Source organism: Rhinatrema bivittatum, chromosome 2, assembly GCF_901001135.1.
Source record: "Rhinatrema bivittatum chromosome 2, aRhiBiv1.1, whole genome shotgun sequence".
Taxonomy (NCBI): domain Eukaryota; kingdom Metazoa; phylum Chordata; class Amphibia; order Gymnophiona; family Rhinatrematidae; genus Rhinatrema; species Rhinatrema bivittatum.
In genome coordinates, this window is record NC_042616.1 from 169,200,734 (window position 1) to 169,224,018 (window position 23,285).

Sequence of the window (23,285 nt, forward strand, 5' to 3'; positions counted from 1 at the left end):
TGAATGTCTTCGATGCCATCGAGTGGTAAGGGAGCCATGGATGCTGTCAGGCACTGTGGATGCCCTCGATGCTGTTCAGTGCCATGGACGCCATTGAGCGCAGTCGATGCCATGGGCACAGTTGAATTCCATGGGCATCATCCACGTCAGGTGCATCTGGCACTATGAGCCACTGGGTCACCAGGTGCACCATTGTCATCAAGTGCTGTGAACTCTGCTGCCTCCGTGGAATGTCATTGAGACAATGGATGCAGTTGACACTGGTGGGAGACCTCTGCGTTCCGTGGGCACTAACATCACTCTTTGTACTGTGGAGTGCCTGGATGCCATGGAGGGCATTGTTGCCACTGATGCCATTCATTTTGTGGTGGTGCATGGGTTGCTGTAGACGCTTTGAGTGCTGTTCCCACCATCAAACAGTTAGTTTGTCATCAGGGGCCATAGACAATTGGTGCCATGAGTGCCATCTAGTGCTCTCATGTCTGGCATCATAGGGTGCTATGTAGCACATTTGGGAATGGCACCACTGCACATTTCACTCTTATGCAGTGCATTTTTGTGGCTGGTCCAGGAAATATGAAGCTATATCCATGGGCGCTGCGATATTGGGTGCATATGTGCCACCGTTGGCACTTAGGAGTATCTCTGCACTGGTGCATAGCACTAAGTTACAGGGTAGACTTTAGTGCAGAGGCACAACTATTTCTTGGTGCCCTCTAGTTTGTGTTTCCTAGGCTTGTGCATCTCAGTTGCCGACGCACTGGAATCTAGTTTTAGGTGGATACAGAAGTGGTAATGGTTAGATACTTCCCCCCCCATTGGGAGGGGCCAGACCTTTACGAGCCCCCTCTCATATTGGCTTATGCTCTGGTTACCCTTCATGGGGAAGCCTCCAGGGCACAATCCATCGAGTTCATTGCTTTGGCTAGGGCTTCCATCTGCATGAATCAGTACAACTCTTTGAAGGTCCCCTAGGGGGGGAGCTGACGGGGGGAAAGCAGTGGGGATTGACTGGATTGCTTTCGCTGGTGTTCTGTGCCTGGTGGCCGCCAATGACTGGTTGTGTCACCAGTGGAACTTCATAGGTCAGTGACTGCCCCATTTCGTACAGAGTAGGGGGTTTTCTGGAATTGGAGACAATCTGTTTTCTGTTGCACTCTCCCTCCCTTTTGGGGATGGGAAGTTTGGCTATTGGCTTTTGAGAAGTGACCTTAATAGGTTCCCTCTCAGTGCCTTATTTTTCTGCTACAGGAGGTGGTGTTTTCATTCCTCATTCTGAGTGAACTTAGACTTTGAGTGGCAGCTGTTCTCTGTTCCTTACTGTATCTGAGAGCCTGTTGGACAGGAGCATTCACTTCACTGTTGTACTGCTGCACAGCAGAGATTCCTCATGGCAGGATGGGAGCTGTCCCAGATTCGGGGGACCCCCAATATGTAGGGATTCCCTTTCTTGGGAATTCCCACCCCTACAACAGATGAGGATTTCTCCTGCATGGGGGGGGGGAAGTACCTCTTTTGATACCTGCTAGGTACCTCTCTTCTACCAGAGAAAAGTCTCCACCAGAGGACCTCTCCTTTGCAGTTTTTATATGGAAAATGGTGGAAGCCATTCCATTTACTTTGAAGATGCTGGATATCTTCCAGTTCATGTCCTAGTTCATGAATCCTTCAGGAGTATAGATGAGAATGTAGGAGAACACCTCTCTGTGGTTTCCATCAATAGGAAAGTGGATGCAGTGTATCTCATCCAGAAGGCTCCCAGATTCGAAAAATGCCAGCTGCCCCACCATTCTGTGGTAGTAAAATCCACTCTCAAAAAGGTCAAGTGCTCTAGGACCTATTTCTCAGTGCCTCTGGGACTAAGGCCATGAATACTGTTGGAAGAAAGTGTTTTTTCAAGATGCTATGCTCATTTCCCGTCATAGCATCTTACCAGCTCTTTATGTGCCAGTACATGCAGGACATTTTGAAGCGGGTTCAGGGAATGACTGAGTAGCTTCCTCAAAAATAACAAGACCCCCTTACAGTCACTGGTGGAACATGGAAAGCATGCACTCTGTTTGACCTTTGTTTTCAAATGGCATTGAGTGTCTGTCATTGCAATAGGGACATGCAGACTCACCTGGCTGCAATCCTTGGACCTCCATTCAGAAGTGCAAGAAAGACTCACTGACATACCGTGTAACGGAAAGAATCACTTTGCAGATGGTCAAGAATATGGGAACACAGATCAGGAGTCACTGTGCAACACTCCAGCAGTTCTCTATGGGCATTCTGGACCTGGCCGCTGCCTCCTCTAGGAGGTATCCGAGGCTAGGGGACAGGAGCACTTCTTCCACCCAAGGAGGCGCTAACCTTCACCCCCTAGTGCCCATTCAAGGTAGCAGAGGGCACCTAAGGCCCAGATGGCAACCTAGTCAACACCTGGGACAGGGATTTGACTGGATTGCAGAGCATAGCTAGAATCCCAGTGCCTGTACCCTTGAACCTTCCAGTCGGGGAAGCTGCAGTTTTACGTGAACCAGTGGCCCCCCTCTGCTGTGGGGGGTCTTCCGCATCAGTGAAAGAGGTCACAGATTAAACCTATAGGCTTCTCCTTCAAATTAGCCAGAGCAGTTGAACTTCTTCCACCAGGGCAAAGAGGGCAGGGATTTTATTCTAAGTATTTCCTAAGTCCACAGAAAACACATGAACTCTGTCCCATCCTAGACCTAAGGGCCTCCTTGAACTTTTCTCTTTAGATGAATTTGTTTCAGATGGTTTCCCTGGTTACCTTAATTCCCTCTTTTCAAAGAGAGGACTGGTTATGCCTTTTCGACCTCAAGGATGCCTAGAGATTTTTCTTGGCCACAAGAAATATCTCCAGTTTGTTGTGGGAGACTGTCACCTCCAGTATCGCATTCTGCCATTTGGGCTAGCGTGTGCCCCACATGTCTTTACAAAATGCCTGGCTGTTATGGTGGCGAACTTAGGCAAACTGGGAGTGCATATTTATCCATTATCTAGACAATTGGTTGGTCAAGAGCCCATCTCAGGCATGAGTCAAGGAATCTGTGTTTAACCTTCCGGGTGCTGGGGTCACTAGGGTTTGTTGTCAGCTACCCCAAGTCTCATTTCAGCCCCAGCATCTCAGCTGAAGCTCTGCTAGGCATGACTAGGGCAAAAGCTTTTCTTCAGCAACAAAGGACTGCCACATAGATGGTAGTGGAGGAGATTGAATTGAGTCAGCAGACATCAGCATGGAACATGTTGAAAGTATTGGGTCTCATGGCATCAAAGGTACAATGTAACTCCCATGGCACATCTTTACATGAGAAGAGCCCAGTGAACTTTAAGGTCTCAGTGGCTTCAGGCACACAGAAACTGAGACAGCTTCCAGATCTTTTGGGGATTCCCTGTCCTGGTGGCCATACAATTTCAGTCTGATTTGAAAAATCACCGTCCAAATTGTTCTCACAATGAATGCATCCTCTCTGGGTTGGGGAGCTCATGTGACTGGGCTCTGTATCAGGTCTTTTGGTCTGCCCAGGAAAAGTTGCATCAAATCTATGACAGTGGAGGATCAGATGACAAACTAAAGAGTAACAAATTGCCGAGACTGGATAACATTCACCCTAGAATTCTAAAAATTAAAATATGAAATTGTTAACCTTAACTAGAATAGAACCAGGCTGCTGGCACTAACTTCTAAAAAGGAGGTAGAACAGCTTTTAAACTAGAACAAGGGGGAAAGCAGACAGTCACTCAGCAGTGCATGGTCTGGAGGAATGTATCTTTGAAGGATACTAATGAAACAGGAGAGTTGGAACCTTTGTTGTGATACCGTAATAAAAGCAAACGTAGTGCATGGGCCTATAAGTAAAGAATCACCTGAGCAAAAGAATTCCAAATTATTCCTATCAACTGAAAAGCAGGTGGTTAATACAAACAAAAAACGCACTTTGAAATGGGATGGTAGAATGTATAGCAGTGAATGATGAGAGAGACAGAATTGGCATCTTGGAGACCTGGTGGAAGGAGGATAACCAATGGGACTGTGCTATATCAGGGTACAAATTATATCACAATGATAGGGAGCATCAACTTGGTGGGGCTGTAGAACTTTGTCCATGAGGGTATAGAGTCCAACAGGATAAAGGTCAAACAAGAGACTAAATTCTCAGTAGAATCTATACCAAGTAAAAATCCCATGTGTGTTGGTTAAGAATATAGTGATAGGAGTATACTACCGTCCACCTGGCTAAAATGATCAGACAGATGATGAAATGCTAAGAGAAATCAGGGAAGCTAACCAATTTGGCAGTGCAATAATAATGGGAGATTTCAATTACTCCAATATTGATTGGGTAAATGTAACATCAGGACATGCTAGAGATATCAAATTCCTGCAACAATTGATTCAGGAATCAACGAGAGAGAGTGCTATTTTAGATTTAATTCTTAGTGGAACACAGGATTTGGTGAGAGAGGTAATGGTGGTGGGGCCACTTGGCAATAGTCATAACATGATCAAATTTGAACTAATGACTGAAAGGGAGGGTGGTATGTAAATCTACAGCTCTAACACTAAATTCTCAAAAGGGAAACTTTGATAAAATGAGGAAAATAGTTAGAAAAAACTGAAAGGTGCAGTTGCAAAGGTTAAAAGTGTACAACAGGCATGGACATTGTTTAAAAATTAAATCTTAGAAGCGTAGTCCAGATTAAGAAAGGTGGGGGGGGGGGGGGGGGGGAAGATAAAATGATTACCAGCATGGTTAAAAGGTGAGGTAAAAGAGGCTGTTTTAGCCAAAAAAAATCCTTCAAAAACTGGAAGAAGGATCCATCTGAAGAAAATAGGATAAAGCATAAGCATTGTCAAGTTAAGGGTAAAACATTGATAAGGCAAGCTAAGAGAATTTGAAATGAAGTTGGCTGTAGAGGCAAAAACTCAGAAGGTGTTTGACAAAGTCCTTTTGTGGATTACAAACTAGTTAAAAGACAGGAAACAGAGTAGGATTAAATGGTCAATATTCAGTGGAAAAGTGTGCCTCAGGGATCTGTACTTGGACCGGTGCTTTTCAATATATTTATAAATGATCTGGAAAGGAATATGATGAGTGAGCTAGTCAAATTTGCAGATGATACAAAGTTATTCAGAATAGTTAAATCACAAGTGGATTATGATAAATTGCAGGAGAACCTTGCGAGACTGGAAGATTGGGCATCCAAATGGCAGATGAAATTTAAATTGGACAAGTGCAAGGTGATGCATATAGGGAAAAATAACCCTTGCTGTAGTTACACGATGTTTGGTTCCATATTAGGAGCTACTCCCCAGGTAAAAGATCTAGGCATCTTAGTGGATAATACATTGAAATCGTCAGCTCAGTGTGCTGAGGCAGTCAGAGCAAACAAGGCTAGGAATTATTAGGAAGGGAATGGTGAATAAAACAGAAAATGTCATAATGCCTCTGCATCACTCCATGGTGAGATCGCATCTTGAGCACTGTGTACAATTGTGGTTGCCACATCTCAAAAAAGATATAGTTGTGATGGAGAAAGTACAGAGAAGGGTGACCAAAATGATAAAGGGGATGGAACAGCTCCCCTATGAAGAAAGGCTAAAGAGGTTAGAGCTGTTCAGCTTGGAGAAGACACGGATGAGGAGGGATATGATAGAGGTCTTTAAAATCATGAGAGGTCTAGAACAGGTATATGTGAATCTGTTATTTACTCTTTCGGATAATTGAAAGGCTAGTAGACACGCCATGAAGTTAGCAAGTAGCACTTTTAAAACTAATCAGGGGAAAAATTATTTTCACTCAACGCACAGTTAAGCTCTGGAATTTGTTGCCAGAGGATGTGGTTAGTGCAGTTAGTGTAACTGGATTTAAAGAAGGTTTGGATAAGTTCTTGGAAGAGAAGTCCATCAAGCACAGCGTCAAGTTGACTTAGAGAATAGCCACTACTATTACTGGCATCGGTAGCATGGGATCTACTTGGTGTTTGGGTACTTCCCAGGTACTTGTAGCCTGGATTGGCCACTGTTGGAAACCGGATGCTGTGCTTGATGGACCCTTAGTCTGACCCAGTATGGCAAGTTCTTGTATTCTTAATAGTAATCTGTAACCTATCGTTTAAAACAGCCACAATTCCTGAAGATTAGAAGGTGGCCTATGTGACGCTGATTTTGAAAACGGCTCCAGGGGTGATCCAGGAAACTATGGACTGGTGAGCCTGACATCAGTTCTTGGCAAAATAGTAGAAACTGTTCTTAAAACAAAATCGCTGCCAGTATTTACAGACATGATTTAATGGAAAGAGTCAACATGATTGTAACAAGGGGAAGTCTAGTCTTACCAATCTTTTCAAATTAATTTTTTGAACGTGTAAATAAACATGTAGATAAAAGTAAGCCAGTTATTGTATATTTGGATTTTCAGAAAGTATTTGACAGTCTCCCATGAGAGACTCCTCAGGAAATAAGTCATGGGATTGAAGGCAGTGTTCTGTTATGGATTGGTAACTAAAAGGCCAGAAACAGAGGGTAGGTCTAAATGGTTAGTTTTCCAAATGGAGAAATGTTGTTAGTGGAGAAACAGGAATTAGTAATAAAAACTGTGCTTCTTAACATATTCATAAATGATCTATAAAAAGGGAATGAAGTGATCAAATTTGCAGATGACACAAAATTAGTCAGTTGTTAAAATGGCAGCAGATTGTAAAGAACTGAAGAAGAACCTTGGAGACTGGGCAACTGAATGGCAGATGAAATTTAATGTGGAAAAGTGCAGAGTGATGCACATACAAAAAAATAATCCCAACTACAGATATACGATGCTGGGCTCTGTATTGGAAATCAACACCAAAGAAAAGAACCTTGAAATCCTTATGGACAATATATTGAAATCCTCTGCTCAATGTGTGGTGATGGTCAAAAAAGCAAATAGAATGTTGGAAATGATCTGAAAACAAATGGAGAATAAAACTGAAAATATCATATTGCCTCTGTATCAAGCCATGGAGCGACTGCACTTTGAGTATTTCTGCAGTTCTGGTCACCCCATCTCAAAAAAGACATAGCAAGAAAAGGTGTAGAGGAGGGCAACAAAAATGATAAAGGGGATGTAACATTTCTCCTATAATAGGCTACGCAGGCGTAGGGCTCTTCAGTTTGGAAAACAGACGGCTGTGAGGGGACATGATAGAGGTTTATAAAATCATGAGAAGGTTGAATCAAGTAATAAAGGATGGCTATTCAAAATAGATTGTAGACAGTATTTTTTCTCTCTGTGCATCCTCAAGCTGTGGAATCTGTTGCCAGAAGATATAATCAAGGTGACTAGTATAGCAAGGTTTAAAAGAAGTTTGGACAAGTTTTTGGAAGAAAAGTCCATAACATGTTATTAGCCAGGTAGACTAAAGATAGCTATTGCTATCCTTGGGAGTGAGTAAGAGAAATTAGACTATGGGATCTGCCAGGTCTTTGGAATTCAACATGGTTTTGTTTCAGCTGATGAAAGCTCCCTTTAAACCATTTCACTCCTGTGACCTGAAGCACCTGACCTGGAAGGTTATATTTTTGTTGCCAGTCACTTCGGTGCACAGGATTGTTGAGTTTCTGGCTCTAGTGACTTAACCACCTTATACTAAGCTTTTTCATGATAAGGTGGTCCTATGGTACCTATCCCAAGTTTCTGCCTAAGGTGGTGTTGAAATTTCACATTAACAAGTTAATTGTCCTTTCCACCTTTTTTTCCCTGGCCATGTATCCACCAAGATGAACAAGACTGCACAGTTTAGACTGTAAGAGACTTGGCCTTCGATCTGGAGCAGACTGAAGCCCTTAGAGTGTCTACCCTATTTGTTTCTTTTGATGCAAATAATCTGAGAATTGCCATTGCCAAACAGACTATTTCTATTTGGTTGGCAGATTGCACCTTCCAGAATAGACAGCCAGGAAGGTGTGGAAAACGAGAGGAGGCAAAGCTTGTGGAATGGTCTAGGGTCTGGCAGCTAAGATTTAATGCTAAAAATGCAGAGTAATGCATTTAGGATGGGAAAAACCCAAGGGAGAAGTACAATATTTGAGGTGAAATTCTAAGTACAAAAGAGGAGCGGGATCTTGGAGTGATCATATCTTATAATCTTAAGTTGGCCAAACAGGTGGATAAAGCAGTGGCAAAAGCCAGAAAGATGCTTGGCTACAGAGGGAGAGGAATGGTAAGCAAATAAAAGATGCTGTTGCCTCTGTATAAGTCTTTGGTAAGATGTCATTTGAAATATTGTGTACAAGTCTGCAGACCACACCTTCGAAGGGATATTAACTGGTTGAAGTCAGTCCAGAAGGGGGGGCTACTAAAATGGTCATTGGTCTTTGTTGTAAAGCATATGGGAATAGACTCAAAGATCTAAACTTATATCCTAGAAATAAAATGAGAGAGGGGAGATGGATGGGAAGACTAGATAATCCATATGGGCTCTTTTTGGCATCCTGTTTCTATGGTTCTATTTTCTGTTATGCCCAGGTGGGCCTGCATTAGGTGGATCATGTCAAGGCTCATTCTGTTGGAGCCATCAATGCTGTTATGGCTCTAACAACAACAAGTAAATGAAAGCACAATACTGTCTAGTCAAAATCACAAATTGCCTTCACAAAAACTTTTTTTTTTTTTTTTTAAGAAATTCAATTAACAATCAAAGGAATACTAAAAAAAAAAAAAAAAAGGAAAAATGACTTCAGAACCATGTATGCATTGTTCTCTATGGAACATATCAATGGGTAATTCAGTCACAGGTCTTAGAAAACCTCCACATTCAGTTCTTTTTATTTCAGTTCTAATTTCAAAAATCTTATTTACTCAATTTCTTAACTTTTTTTCTTTTTTTCAAATTATTTCTAAAATAAAACTTATCGTGTTGTCATTGTGTATCATCTCAAGTCTTCAGACCATATAGCTGAATGCCCAGATGCTGATGTTAGCCAATGTTTCGCCAAATGGCTGTCTCAAGGCAAGTTGTAAAAAGTCATAACACACAATGAAACATTTCATTAATCAGTAAATAAAAATATATGTGGTAATGTCTCGTTCAGTATATACTTTTAATCACTGCAGTATTCCACACAGAATATGTGAATATGGTTCTTCAAGTGGTTTCTTCTTTACAGAAGGATTTTTCAAAAAATTCTTTATCACAACGGTTTGAATTATTAGCAATGCATAAATGATGTATTCAAGCTGAGCTTCATAGTATATCTTTAGGAGAATATTGTAAATCAGAAAAGATACCAAGCAGTTTGAGAATTCTGAAGGCTCCTAAATATTTTACCAAAGTTAAAGATTTCATTATAAAATGGAATTTGGTGCTCAATAAGTGCTCTTTAGATTTAATAATTTTAATTATTGAATCTTCACGAAAATTAACTGAAGAGTTGAAATCCAACTAGAAGAACAGATGAATAAGTTGAAGAGAAATTCGGCTACAGAATTGAGTCTAATTATGAAGAATTAGAGAGGTCCATACAACTATTTAAAAATGACCCCAGGAAATATAAATTTAACAAATTTTACCGTGATGAGAAGAATTATGAAAATGAATCTATATATCCATGGTAAAAAAAAAAAAAAAAAAATTAGGACACACTGCTCCTCATCTGATGACTCTTCAGAAGGAGAAGAGTTCATCAATAGATCTCAGTCTGAAGCCCCACATTTTTTAGATCAAGGATACAAAAAGAAGAGGGGCAGAGGCAGAGCCAATTGGAGAAATTGGTGTGGGGAATTCAACCCACAACAAGATCAAAGGATTCCAACGAGGTCCACTGCTCAACATCTCAATTGGAATCAGTAGTTATTAATTTTGGAATTTGATGTTTAGAACCCAACCTTTTCCCTCCTAGGGCCCATTCTTTCTGTTCTGGGCAGCCTCTCATAAGCAAGTGAAATATTTGAAAAAATGGCTTGTTACCAGCAAAAACATTGTTGTGCCCATTGGTACCTGTTATTGTTTCCCCTTTTTTGTCTGAGACAGCCTATAGCTAGGAATTCCCCATGTGTGAAGACTAACATCCTGCTTATCCTCTGAGAAAGCAGAGTTGCTTATCTGTAACAGGTGCTCTCCGAAAAAGCAGGATATCTGTCCACATGAAACCTGCCCACTTCCCCCATGGAGCTGGTTTCTCCTAAAATTTTTCTTCATTGCTAAATTGAGACTGAAGGGACCCTGTGTGGATGTTTGATATAATGGCATGCATGAGCATGGCCAAAGAGGCACAGTCAGAGTTCTAGAAACTTTGAAATCATTTTTCCATGCCGAGCTCCATTGGTTGATGTCCCTCGTATGTAGACTGATATTCTGTTATACTTGGAGAGTACCTGTTACAGGTAAGCAGCTCTGCTTTCCCCTGAACAACTGACTGTTCAAGAATACATCACAGGTAGAGGCAGATGACTCCTTGTACACAACCATCTTAGTGGTGGTTTTGCAAGAGTTTAAAAAAGAGAAGGGAGAATAGACTAAAATGCCAGGGTAGGGCAAAGCACGAACAATCAAACACACGCACTGCAGTATCCACTAAGGGTGTAGCTTTTTTTTTATTAAATAACGCATCACTAAAGGATAAGTTACAAGTTTAAAGATAGTTTTGTACTCAAAGCTGAGAATGACCTGGACATGATTCATCACATGTAACAATTAAACATTTATAACAAACTATGTTACCAAACCTTATGGCACCTATGTAAACTGACAAATTTTAGTATCATTACTTTTATGTGCCTTATTGTAAATCGTTGTGGCGGTCCCTGCCGAACGACGGTATAAAAAAAATATTTAAAATAAATAAATAAATCATAAATTCTCCCAAAACCAACTTGAACCCAAAACCTGAACTGGAATTTATTTTAGCTCTGCTGGACACAATTCCCCACTAACAGGATCACTGAATTAATGTCCTTGGTGAGGAGAGTTTCTCTGAAAGTCTATCTTACAATGGTCTTCATTGAAAAGATTTTCAAAGACATGATGTGGACTTCTGCTCACACATTTACATCCTATTTTTGTTTAGACAGTGACTCCCAATGCCACAAAAGGGTTAGCTAGTTTCTTGTCCAGGGTCTGTTTTAGAGATAGAATCCAACCCCATCCCCATAGATCCTATTATATTTAGATTATTACAAAATTTTAAAAGGTAAATCAATCTATAGTCTGGCTCTTTTCTTTTTCTGTTTGTTGGAAAGCAGCACTTAGGTTCAGGATTTTAGTGCGAGTATTTGTACTATCTTGTTTAACCTTGCAGAAAGCAAGGTTTCTTACCTATCTCAAGTAATCTCAGAGGAGAGCAAAATAAGCAGCTACACTCTGAACTACATAATGGTGGTAACTGGAGTGTGTTTTTCTTATAAATGGTAATTTTTATGAATCAAGTTCTTGTTTTAATGAAGTGCTGCTTATTTTGCTTTTGTAACAATGTACTTTCATGTTTTATATCGTACACCACCTTGAGTCCAGAAGGAAAAAAGCAGAATATGAAATTTGAATAAATAAAGCACAAAAAGTGATCTTTTAACATTGCTTCCCTGTTGAAAGCAGAGGAAAGGACTCTGTTTAGGCATTCTTTTTCTGAAGAGAAAAAACCCCACACCATCTTATGACGAGATCTTGTTCATCAGTTTGTATCTCCTCTGGGTACAAAATCAGCGAGACAGATTTTTAAGATCTTTGGTAGATGGTACTTGTACTTCAGCAGGACATCACCCAAGAGAATGGAAGGAAATTCGTATTCCAACAATTGATTAAAAGTCTGAAAAACTAAGAACCCTGACGTATAAAACAAACACGGGTTTCAGCATAGTTGTGCCTGCTTCAGGAGAATCAAACATTCAAATGTTCACAGAATTTTCACAAAAACTTCTTCCAGATTAACATCTGTATATCTGGGAATTAGTCTCTATAGTTTTAGCCAATCACAACATAGTATATCTTCCAGGTGGTTCCTTTAAATGTGTAGCCATGCGAAAAGTGCACAATTTAAAAAAAAAAAAAAAAAAAAAAAAAAAAAGCAGCACTATAATCCACAAAACCCTTAGCACTATGCTTATCAAAAACAAATGTCAGATTGTCTAATTTCACTATTCAGTCATCATGTAAGATATATCTACAAGATTGAGGCCTTACTTTTAGGCACCACCCTCCCATTCATATGCATTCCGCACTCCCCACTCCCTCATGCACTTGGCCACATGCACACCTGCCACACTCATACTTCACCACACATATACCCACCGCGTTTATACCCCACAAACTCAAAACACTCCCTTCCCTCTCACATATTCCACAAACACAAAACCCCCCACATACCCCATCCCTACATAGCACGCTCCTTCTCCTATTTCCAGTACATGCATGTCAACACATTCCTTGCCCAAACATATGCACGCTACACACCCCTCTCGTATCCTACTCATTCTGACACCCTACACATATATCTACTCCAGCAAACTCTTCAAACCATACCTTGCACTTACATATATACACAGCCACATTGTCATAAAAGCACATTCCAGCCCCCCTTACACACACACAGCCCTGCCAGTCCCCACAGAGAACCCCAGCGCACACAAAACCACCCATACACACTCATCCATTCTCTATGTATTCTCATACTCTCCACCCCAGGAAGCACACATCTGACATTATTTGGAAAAGTTAAAAGAAGCTGGGAAATTAGTCATGAATGCAAAGATGCAATTGGAAGAAAAAATAGTAAATATAACAGGACAAAACTTTTGTTTTTTTATATATATATTAGTGATAGGATGTACAAAAGTAACATTGTGAGACTCTGAAGTGAAGGGAGGAATATGTAGAGGCTGATGAGCAAAAAGTGAGATAGGTTAACAAATATTTCTGTTTGGTGTTCATTTTGTGAAGGGCCAGTAGCCAGGACCACATATAATGAACATAAATAGATTGGAAGTGAAATAAACTTCATTCAGTTGTGTTCATGAGGAGCTCATTAAACTTAAACAGGCCGATGCAATAAAATGTGCGGGAGAGCCGGCACTCCGAGGTGAGTGCCCGCTCACCCAACGCGTGCCAAGGCACCTCTTCTGGGCGTGCAATTTTGTATTCAAATTAGGACCCGCGCTAACAAGGAGGTGCTAGGGACACTAGCGCGCCCCTAGCGCCGCCTCAGCTGAAGCGGCAGCTGTCAGTGGGTCCGACAACAGACGCTTAATTTTACCAGCATCGGTTTTCGAACCTGCTGACAGCCACGGGTTCAGAAAATAGATGCCGGCAAAATTGGGAATCCATTTTCAAACCTGCTGACAGGCGGGCATATTTTTTTTTTTTTGTGCCTCTGACTTAATATCGCTATGATATTAAGACGGAGGGTGTACAGAAAAGCAGAAAAAACTGCTTTTCTGTACACTTTCCCGCTGCTTTCTAAGGTTAATGCCTGCCCTTGGGCAGGCATTAATTTCTGAGAGTAAAATGTGCGGCTTGGCCGCACATTTTACTTTCAGTATTCCGGGGTAATAGCTAATAGGCTCATCAACATGCATTTACATTTGTTGAGCGCTATTATTCTTGGGGTGGTTGGTTGTGCGTTTTCCACCCGTTTGGCCGCGTGTTTTACCCTGTAAGGGGACAGGGTAAAACACGCGGCCAAACGGGTGCTAAACGCCGAGCGCACCGTTTTGTATCGGCCTGAAAGTTAATAGTGATGGGGCGAGCTGGAGTACATTCAGTGGTTTTAAAGGATCTTTGAGTAATTCTAACAGCTCCTCTGGCTGACCTTTCCAATGCTTCTTTAGAGTCGGGAGTAGTATCTGAGGATTGGAGACAGGCAGACATGGTTCATATTCACAAAAGTGGAAGTAAGGAGGAGACTGGAAAGTTTAGACCAGTTAGTCTGTCCTTTCTGGTAAGCAAATTAAGGGAATCCCTGCTAAAACAAAGGATAGTGCAATTTCTGGAATCAAATGGATTACAAGATCCGAGGCAGCATGGCTTTTATCAGAGAAGTCTTGGCAGACAAATCTGATCAATTTCTTTGATCGCGTGACCAGAGAGTTGGATTAAGGGAGAGCATTAGATGTAGTGTACTTGGATTTCATTGAGGCCTTTGACACAGTTACACATAGGTGACTTGTAAATAAATTGAGTTGCCTTGGAACAGGCTGTAAAGTGACTGTGGGAGATGACACAGGATAGTGATAAATGGAGTTTACTCTAAGGAGATGTACGTTACTAGCAGTGTGCCACAGGGATCGGTTCTTAGAGCACAACGTTTTTGTAAATTTTGAAGAATTTTGTAAGTTTTTACTGTTTTGTCCTGTATATTGTCACTGCTCTCTTATGTATGTTATATTGTTACCCATCCAGAACCTTGGAGGATGCAAGATACAAGTGATTTTAAATAAATAAATTGTGATCAACATTGCAGAAGGATTATCAGGAACGGTTTGTATTTGCTGATACCAAATTTGCAACAGGGTAGACAGAAAGGTGTGGAAAACATGAGGAGGGATTTAGTGAAGCTCAAGGAATGGTCTAGGTTCTGGCAGCTACAGATGTATTTAAGATGCAAAAGCCCATGGGAGGCATATAACATAAAAGTGAATATTTTAAGCACGAAAGAAGAGTAGGATCTGGGGGTGATCATATCTAATGATTTTAAGTTGGCCAAATAGGTGGATAAGGCGATGGCAAAAGCCAGAAAGATGTTTTTATGTATAGGGAGAAGAATAGTCAGCAGAAAAAAGTGATATTGCCCCTATATAAGTTCCTGATGAGATCACATTTAGAATACTATATATAGTTCTGGAGACCACATCTTCAAAAAAATATAAACCTATTGGAGTTGATCCAGAGGGTAGCGTCTAAAATGATCAGTGATCTTATTTCTAAAGCATATGGGGATAGATTTAAAGATCTAAAATGTATACCCTCGAGGAAAGGTGGGATAGGGGAGATAAGGTAGACCCTTAAATACTTCCAAGGTTTCAATGAAGAGGAGGCTGGCTTCTTTCAAAGGAAAGGAGGCTCTAGAACAAGAGATCATGAGATGAGGTGAAACAAGGTAGACTCAAGAATAATCTAAGAAAATATTTCTTCACAGAGAAGGTAGTGGATGCATGGAACAGCCTCCCTGTAGAGGTGGAGACCAGTGCTGCAATACCTGGATTCAAGAGGGCATGGGTTAAACACAGAGGATCTTTGAAGGAGTAGTAAAGCCAATTAGTTGGTGTGGATGGGTAGATTGGATAGGATGTAACAGTCTTTTTCTGCCATCTTGTTTCTGTGCACACAGCCACACCCATTACCTACAAAATAAGTAGTTACCTGGGTATAAAATCAATGGCTGAAAATTGTCCCCATCCCATCTGTACTTTATTGGTATGATCTGAAATGAGAACTGCAAGCTAGCAAATTGTAAGTTCAGCAAGTCTGCACAGACTACCTAAATTCTCCACTGAGTTGGTTCATGCTGTTTCTGATCCTGCCTGCATTTAGTCCCTCTCCCTGCTCCCTGCCTCTCCCTTCCTCAATTCTTTTGCTGTATGAGGTGTTTATCATCATCCATGTTATGGGCCAACTGCTTCTTAGGTGAAGTTTAAAATGACCTGCAAAGATAAATTTGTTCTTACTCTGCAGCTGCTATGACTGACCCTGACCTTTTCTGGGGGTATAAAAAAAAGGTTTGCCTCTCAATGTTAAATTCTTACTAATGTTAGTAAGTGTTGTATATTACCTACCACATATTGTCTTTTATTTCCTCATAAAGCTTGGAAAGTTGATTTCTTAGCGTCCAGTCAGATAAATCCAGAACAAGTGGATTGTGCACCTCTACCAGCAGATGAAGATGGAGCAAACTGACGTCATAGTGTGTGTGTGTGTGTCTGTGTGTCTGTCTCTGTAGTCAGCCAGGTAAGGCTGAGCTCCGGTAAGTTTAAAAAAAAAAAAAAATTATACTGAGACTTACAGGGAGGTTTTGTGTTGTGTAGGGCTTCCTCCTCACCAGGTCTTCATGCTTGGCGTGCCAGTCCAACTTTCGTCCCGCTCCGTGGGAGGTTGAGAGGACGTGGGCAGCCTGGGGGTTGAGCAGCCTCCTTAGACTAGGCCTAGTTTTTGGACGCACAAGTGGTACTAGTTGAACATGTATATAAAAAAGTAAAATAGCTAGATGCACTCTTCTGGCCACCACTCGGCATGCTGTTGGCCCTAATGGAACTTAATGCTGACCCACCCTAGGAACAGGAGATAGGGAGATGGCTCTCTCTTTTATCAGAGGTGGGTTGAAATCACATCAGATCAGTGGATCCTAGAAGTAATATGAGAAGGATATGTGATGGAGTTTCGCCGTGTTTCTCGGGACATGTTCATGGAGTCTCCCTGCCACTCCCCGCAGAAGAAGCAAGTAGTGGAGGGTACATTGGCAAGGCTCCTCAGGCTGAGGACTGTAGTCCCAATGACTACTTCTCAAGAAAATATGGGGCGATATTCCATTTATTTTGTTTTGCCAAAGAAGGAGGGCTCTTTTCATCCCATCCTGGATCTCAAAGGTGTCAGTCATCTGCGAGTGAAGCATTTCGCATGTAAACTTTGTGCTTGGTGATAATGGATGTGCAGTCGGGAATTTCTGACCTCTCTGGATCTGTCGGAGGTGTATCTTCACATTCCCATCCGACTAGAACATAAACGCTTCCTGCAGTTCGTAGTTCTGGGACCCCACATTGTTTCGGCGCTGCCCTTTGATCTGGCCACCGCCCCCAGAACCTTTTCCAAGGTGTAATGGTGGTGGTTGTGGCAGAGTTGAGAGAGGATGGAATCCTAGTACACCCATAACTGAACGACTGACGGATTCTAGCCAAATTGCTGGAGGAGAGCTGCCTGGTGACTCGCAAGGTGATTTCCCTCTTGTGGAGCTCAGCTGGGTGGTGAACCTAGGCAAGAGCAGCCTTCAGCCTACTCAATGGCTGGAATACCTGGGGGTTTGGTTTGACACGAAGCAGGACAAGGTGTTCCTGCCGGAAGCTCAAATCCAAAAGTTGCTAGCTCATCTCCGTCTGTTGAACAATTTGCGCCTGACCATATGGTCTTTCTTGCAAGTCCTTATCAATCTCAGCGGTCTGGAAGTGGTATTGTGGGCGAGGACGCATGTGTGTCCTCTTCAGTGCTTCTTGCTTTCTCAGTGGAATCCACAATCTCAGGACTATTTGATTTGGCTAACCTGCCGATGGAGGTCTACTCCCAACTGCAGTGGTGGCTGTAGGCGGTTTATCTATGGAAAGGAGTTTCCCTATCCCCACTGGACTGACTAGAACTGACAACGTATGTGAGTCTCCTTGGTTGGGGAGCTCACTATCAGGAGCTGACAATGCAAGGATGCTGAAGTGCAGGAGAATCTCTCTGGAACATCAATCTGTTGGAGGCCAGAGCGGTCCGATTGGCATGTTTGCAGTTGGGTAATAGGCTGCATGGTCATTTCGGTCCGAATAATGTCAAACAATGCAACGACTGTGGCTTACATCAATTGGCAGGGAGGTACCAAGAGCCAACAAGTGTCACAGGAAATAGATCAACTTATGGAAAGGGCAGAGGTGCATCTCGAGTTCTCAGACTCGCACATTGCAGGCAAAGAGCAGATTTTCTTAGCAGGGAGAGTCTAGACCCAGGAGAGTGGGCGTTGTCAAACAAGGTGTTTTAGCTGATTTGGGATCACTGGGGTCTCCCATTCCTAGACCTGTTGGTGATTTTGTGCAATGCGAAAGTCTCGTGATTCTTCAGCCGCAAAAGAGATCCGAAGTCATTGGGGATCGATGCCCTAGTGCAGGAGTGGCTGGAAGACAAGTTGCTATATGCCTTTCCTCAGTGGCCCATTTTGGGCAGATTGGTTTGGAGGATCGAATGCCACAGAGGGATGGTGCTCTTGGTTGCTCCATATTGGTCCAGGAGTCTGTGGTATGCAGATCTGCAGAGGCTCTTGATGAATTTGCCTCTTTGCTTCCAGCGCACAGGAACCTGTTGTAGCAGGGACCTATTCTTCATGAAGATCTAACTCTATTTTGTCTTACGGTATGGCCCTTGAAAGGACTCACTTGCTGAAATGCGGATACCCTGCGGCAGTGATTTACACCTTGCTAAGAGCTAGAAATTTCTCCATTTCCTTGGCCTATGTGTGGGTTTGGAGAACATTTTAGGCCTGATGAGAGGATTGAGGTACTCTTCTTTCCTTGGTCAAGATCCTGCTCATTTTGGAATTTTTGTGGGATAGCTTGAATAAAGGTTTGGCTTTTAATTCCTTAAAGGTTCAAGTAGTGGCTCTCACTTGTTTCAAGGGTCAGGTAAATGTGGATCCTCATCGGCTTATCCTGATGTGGCCCGTTTTCTGAAAGGCGTGAAACATTTTTGGCCTCCTTTGTGGTTTCTGATGCCCCTATTAAGTTTTAATTAGGTTTTTGGAGTTTTTGGCAGGCCCTGCGTTTAGACCGCTATGTTCTCTGTCCTTGCAGTTGCTGACCTTGAAAATGGTTTTCCTTCTGGCAATTTGTTCTTCGCGTAGTGTTTCTGAACTGCAGGCCTTGTCTTGCCTGGAGCCATTTCTCCAGGTGACTCCGGGATGGTACAGCTGCGTACTGTTCTTTCCTTTTTACCAAGGGTAGTCACTGAGTTTCACTTAAATCAGTCCATCTCCCTGTCGTGTCTGGATAGAGAGATATAGAGGAGTATCGTCTGTTGAGACCCTTGGATGTCAAGAGACATATTGTCAGGTATATATAGAGGTTACAGAGCTTTTGCAGAAGTTGGATCGCCTGTTTGTCCTTCTCGGCGGTACTAGACAGGGAGAGCCAGCCTCGCGGGCTACAATAGCTTGCTGGAATAAGGAGGTAGTCACAGCTGCATATATGGATGCTGGAAAGCAGTTACCTAGGTAGGTTAGGGCTCATTTGACTAGGGCTCAGGCAGTGTCTTGGGCAGAAATCAGATTGTTGTCTCCCATCGACATTTGCCAAACTGCGACGTGGTCCTCCTTACACACCTTTTCCAGGTATTATCATATCTGGATGTTCAGGCCTGGGAGGATGTGGCCTTTGTGCATACGATTTTGACTGGACTGCGGGCAGTTTCCCGCCCAATTTGGGAGTAGCTTGGTTACATTCCACTTGTTCTGGATTCATCTGACTGGGCACTAAGAAATGAGAAATTACTACTTACCTGATAATTTCCTGTTCTTTAGGATAGTCAGATGAATCCAGCTTCCCTCCCTTGGCTGCTGAATGATTGCATATTGAGCCTCCTGTGTGCCTATATGTTACAGGGATTACTGGTAAGTGTTACTCCAGTCCCTAGACTAGGGTTAATACATTCTTTGTCTGGGCTCAGTGTTGCCTCTTGGCTGAGTGTTGAAATAGTTATTTGTTTTTAATCAAAGTTTAGCTGGTCTGTCCACAGTTGCTTTTGAAGACAAAAATGGCAGACTGATGTCACTACAGGGGTATATATACTGTGATGTCAGTTTGCTCTGTCCCCAACTGGTAGAGGTGCCGAACCCACTTGTTCTAGATTCATCTGACTGTCCTAAAGAAAAGGAAATTATCAGGTAAGTAGTAATTTCTCATTCTTTTATCTAATTATTGCTTCTCATAAGTAAGTGTTCATCAAAGATGAGAAAAATTAGTTAACCGTATCTTTCTTTTCTTTTTTTATTTTTAAGCCATACGAGGGATTAAGACCTCAGGATTTACGGAGACTGAAGGATATGCTGATAGTGGAAACAGCAGATATGCTTCAGGCGCCTCTTTTTACTGCGGAAGCTTTGCTACGAGCACATGGTAATTAAACTGTAAACCATACGCTGCTTCTTTGTTAAATTATTTATAGTAAGGCTATCTGTATGATAGGATAAAGGGTCAGATGTTCTAAGCATTTTCTCTGTAGATAGAAGATGAGATACCCAGTTGTATCTCTTTGCCCAAAGTTGCTCAGAGATATTTCAAATGAAACTGAGGATGACCAGTTTTGAAATTACCAAAATCTTCATTATGTGACTGGTTTCTTACCTTATTTCTTTTTAATAGTTGCTGAGAGCAGTGAAATGAATGATGCAGTCTATCATCAGCTCACTTTGCCAACACACAGTTATAAACTAAACAGAATGTACTATTAGTGGTAGCTCTGTTAGTCTGTAATAGCAAAACCAGCATCGAGGCTGGTGGCACCTTATAGACTTGAGATTTTCTGAGGCATGATGGGCATGATAGTCTATAAAGTACCACACACTTTTGTATATGAACTGTGTGAATAGTGTATTATATTCAAAAACTCAAAAAATGAGAAACACGAGGCCAACATTCAGTTAGCCGTTTAATAGATAAGTTATCCGGCTAACTTTAGCCAGATAGTTTATCCGGTATATTCAGCTGGATAAACTCGCTGAATATACTTGTTTAAAGTTATCTGGCTACACATAGCCAGAAAACTTTAACCATAGCCATCTATTGATTGGATATCTTCAGAGATTCTTAGGTAAGTAATGCTGAAAACAGCCAGGATCGCTGAGCACAGGGATCCCAGCAGGGAGATGGGGCCCTGTTTAAAGGTAATGGGTGGGTGGAAGAATGTCATCCTGGGGTGGGGGAGGGAGGGAGGCTGTAGGGGGAGACAGAGGAGGCAAATTGTAAGATTTTTAGACGGATTGATTGGGGGGAGGCCCGGGTCAGTGGCGATTGGATTTTTGGAAGTTTAAAATTATTTTTTGCCCATCTTTTTATCAGATAGCAGAGGAGGGAGGGAGTAGAGACATGGTAGTGGAGGGGCAGGCATCGGGGCTGGAGGCCGGTGACTTGCGTTTGCTTGGGGGTTTTTTTGGGGAAGATATGCTACGTACCCGGATATCTCTGAAGATATTTGGGTAAGTAGCAAGTGATAAATTACAGGAGGACCTTGCAAGACTGGAAGATTGGGCATCCAAATGGCAGATGAAATTTAATGTAGACAAGTGCAAGGTGTTGCATATAGGGAAAAATAACCCATGCTGTAGTTACACAATGTTAGGTTCCGTATTAGGAGTTAACACCCAGGAAAAAGATCTAGGCATTATAGTAGATAATATATTTAAATCGGCTCAGTGTGCTGCAGCAGTCAAAAAAGCAAACAGAATATTAGGAATTATTAGGAAAGGAATGGTAAATAAAACAGAAATGTCATAATGCCTCAGTATCTGTCCATGGTGAGACTGCACCTTGAGTACTGTGTACAGTTCTGGTCACCGCATCTCAAAAAAGATATAGTTGCCCTGGAGAAGGTACAGAGAAGGGCAACCAAAATGATAAAGGGATGGAACAGCTCCCCTATGAAGAAAGACTAAAGAGGTTAGGGCTGTTCACCTCAGAGAAGAGACGGCTGAGGGGGGATACGATAGAGGTCTAGAGAGGTCTAGAACGGTTAGATGTAAATCGGTTATTTACTCTTTTGGGTAATAGAAGGACTAGGGGGCACTCCATGAAGTTAGCAAGTAACACACTTAAAACTAATTGGAGAAAATTCTTTTTCACTCAATGCACAGTTAAGCTCTGGAATTTGTTGCCAGAGGATATGGTTAGTGCAGTTAGTGTAGCTGGGTTTAAAAAAGGTTTGGTTAAGTTCTTGCAGATTAAGTCCATTAACTGCTATTAATCAAGTTGACTTAGGGGAATACCCTGGATTGGCCACTGTTGGAAACAGGGCGCTGGGCTTGATGGACCCTTGGTCTGATCCAATATAGCAAGTTCTTATGTTATGTTATCTGGCCTCACAAGGTGATTAACTTTAGATTAGCAGATATCTAAGCCCCTCCTCGGAATGCTCTCAAAATGCCCCTTTTTTATCTGGCTAAGTTCTAGCCAGATAACTAGTTACCCAACTAGAATTTAGCTAGATAAGGGCTGAATATAGCTGGCTCTGCCATTTAGACAGATAACTGTTAGGTTATCTGTCTAAATGGCTTTTTAATATCCATCTATATGAATAACAAATACCAAAGAGCATGGATCTAAGGAATACAAAAAGTGACATTAACCTTCTTATGCAATGTCACCAAATTATTGTGTAAATTCTTTTTAAATTTATTACTTTTTTTTTTTTTAATGTTTTTTCACCCTTATTTAAGGGGATTCATACATGTGTTTTAATGAACTCGGAATATAGAGTCTCCTGTTTTAAAAGCACCGCTAAGTTTTAACCATAACCCAATAGAGTAGGCAACTTTAATTTAAAAAGATTATCTTCATGGTGATTAAACACATATTAAACTCAAAGTATTCAACGGTTAAAACGCTTGCCTTTTTTCTTCTTTACTATAGCATAAAATTTTCTTTTATCTATTATGTCCACTTATATTACAGAAATTTTCTTTTAAAATGGAGAACTTATCTGAACCAACCAGAGAAAATCTTAAAATGGACTGCATCTACACCTTCCCTCCCAATATGTATTACAACATATCGTTAATGTGAGATTTTCAATATATATCTTAATAAATATTGGCCCTTTTAGCTTTATCTGTCTTTTTTATTAGGATTTAGACATGCATAAAAAGGAGAAATCAATTCAATAATTCAATAATGGATCCTTCAGAAAACATTGACCAAATACAAAGGAAAATATTTTACAGTATTAACCCAAGTCCCCATCTACAAGGGGGGGGGGGTTGGAATTAGGAAGATAATCATAATAGATGAAAAAATGTACCATTCAAGCTGAGTACAAAATCAAATGTAACCCCAATACCTAATCTAAGCATTTTCCAAAACTTTATCATTAAGAAATGTTTCCAGATATGATGGGTCTTGGAAAATAACCTTGTTACCATGATAAACAATTCATTTACAAAGAAATTTTAGGGAAAAGGTCATACCTAGTGAGAGAACATTCTGCTTAAGTTTAAAAAAGCTCTTCTTAACTGGGTTTCCCTGGAGACATCAGGAAATATTAATACCTTTTGACCACAAAGAATCTGGTGCTTACATTTAAAATATCGTCTTAGAATTAATTCTCTGACTGATTCAGGGCACAAGTAATAAAATGACTCTAGAGGAAATTCTCATGTGAATCTTGAAGAAAACCTGTAAGATCAAGACTTTCAGATGTGGCTAAGATATCTAAAACACCTTTTTCAGCAGCAATATTTTTCTTCATCTCTGGCAAATAAAAACCCTATGAAAGCTATATTTCCTTTTTAGTGCCAAATTGCAGTATCTCATGGAATTATCTTTTTTTTTTTTGTAAGTTTTTATTTTTGCATGAAAAACATAGGT

General features: G+C 41.4%; 1 protein-coding gene across 1 annotated transcript in view; it reads left to right on the forward strand.

The window, feature by feature from the left end:
* Window positions 1-23,285, forward strand: part of ANKIB1 (ankyrin repeat and IBR domain containing 1) — a 493,668-nt gene that overhangs the window by 156,438 nt on the left and 313,945 nt on the right. The window contains exon 5 of the mRNA XM_029588858.1: window positions 19,706-19,823. Within this exon, the coding sequence (XP_029444718.1) occupies window positions 19,706-19,823 (118 nt within the window). The remainder of the gene's footprint in view (window positions 1-19,705; window positions 19,824-23,285) is intronic.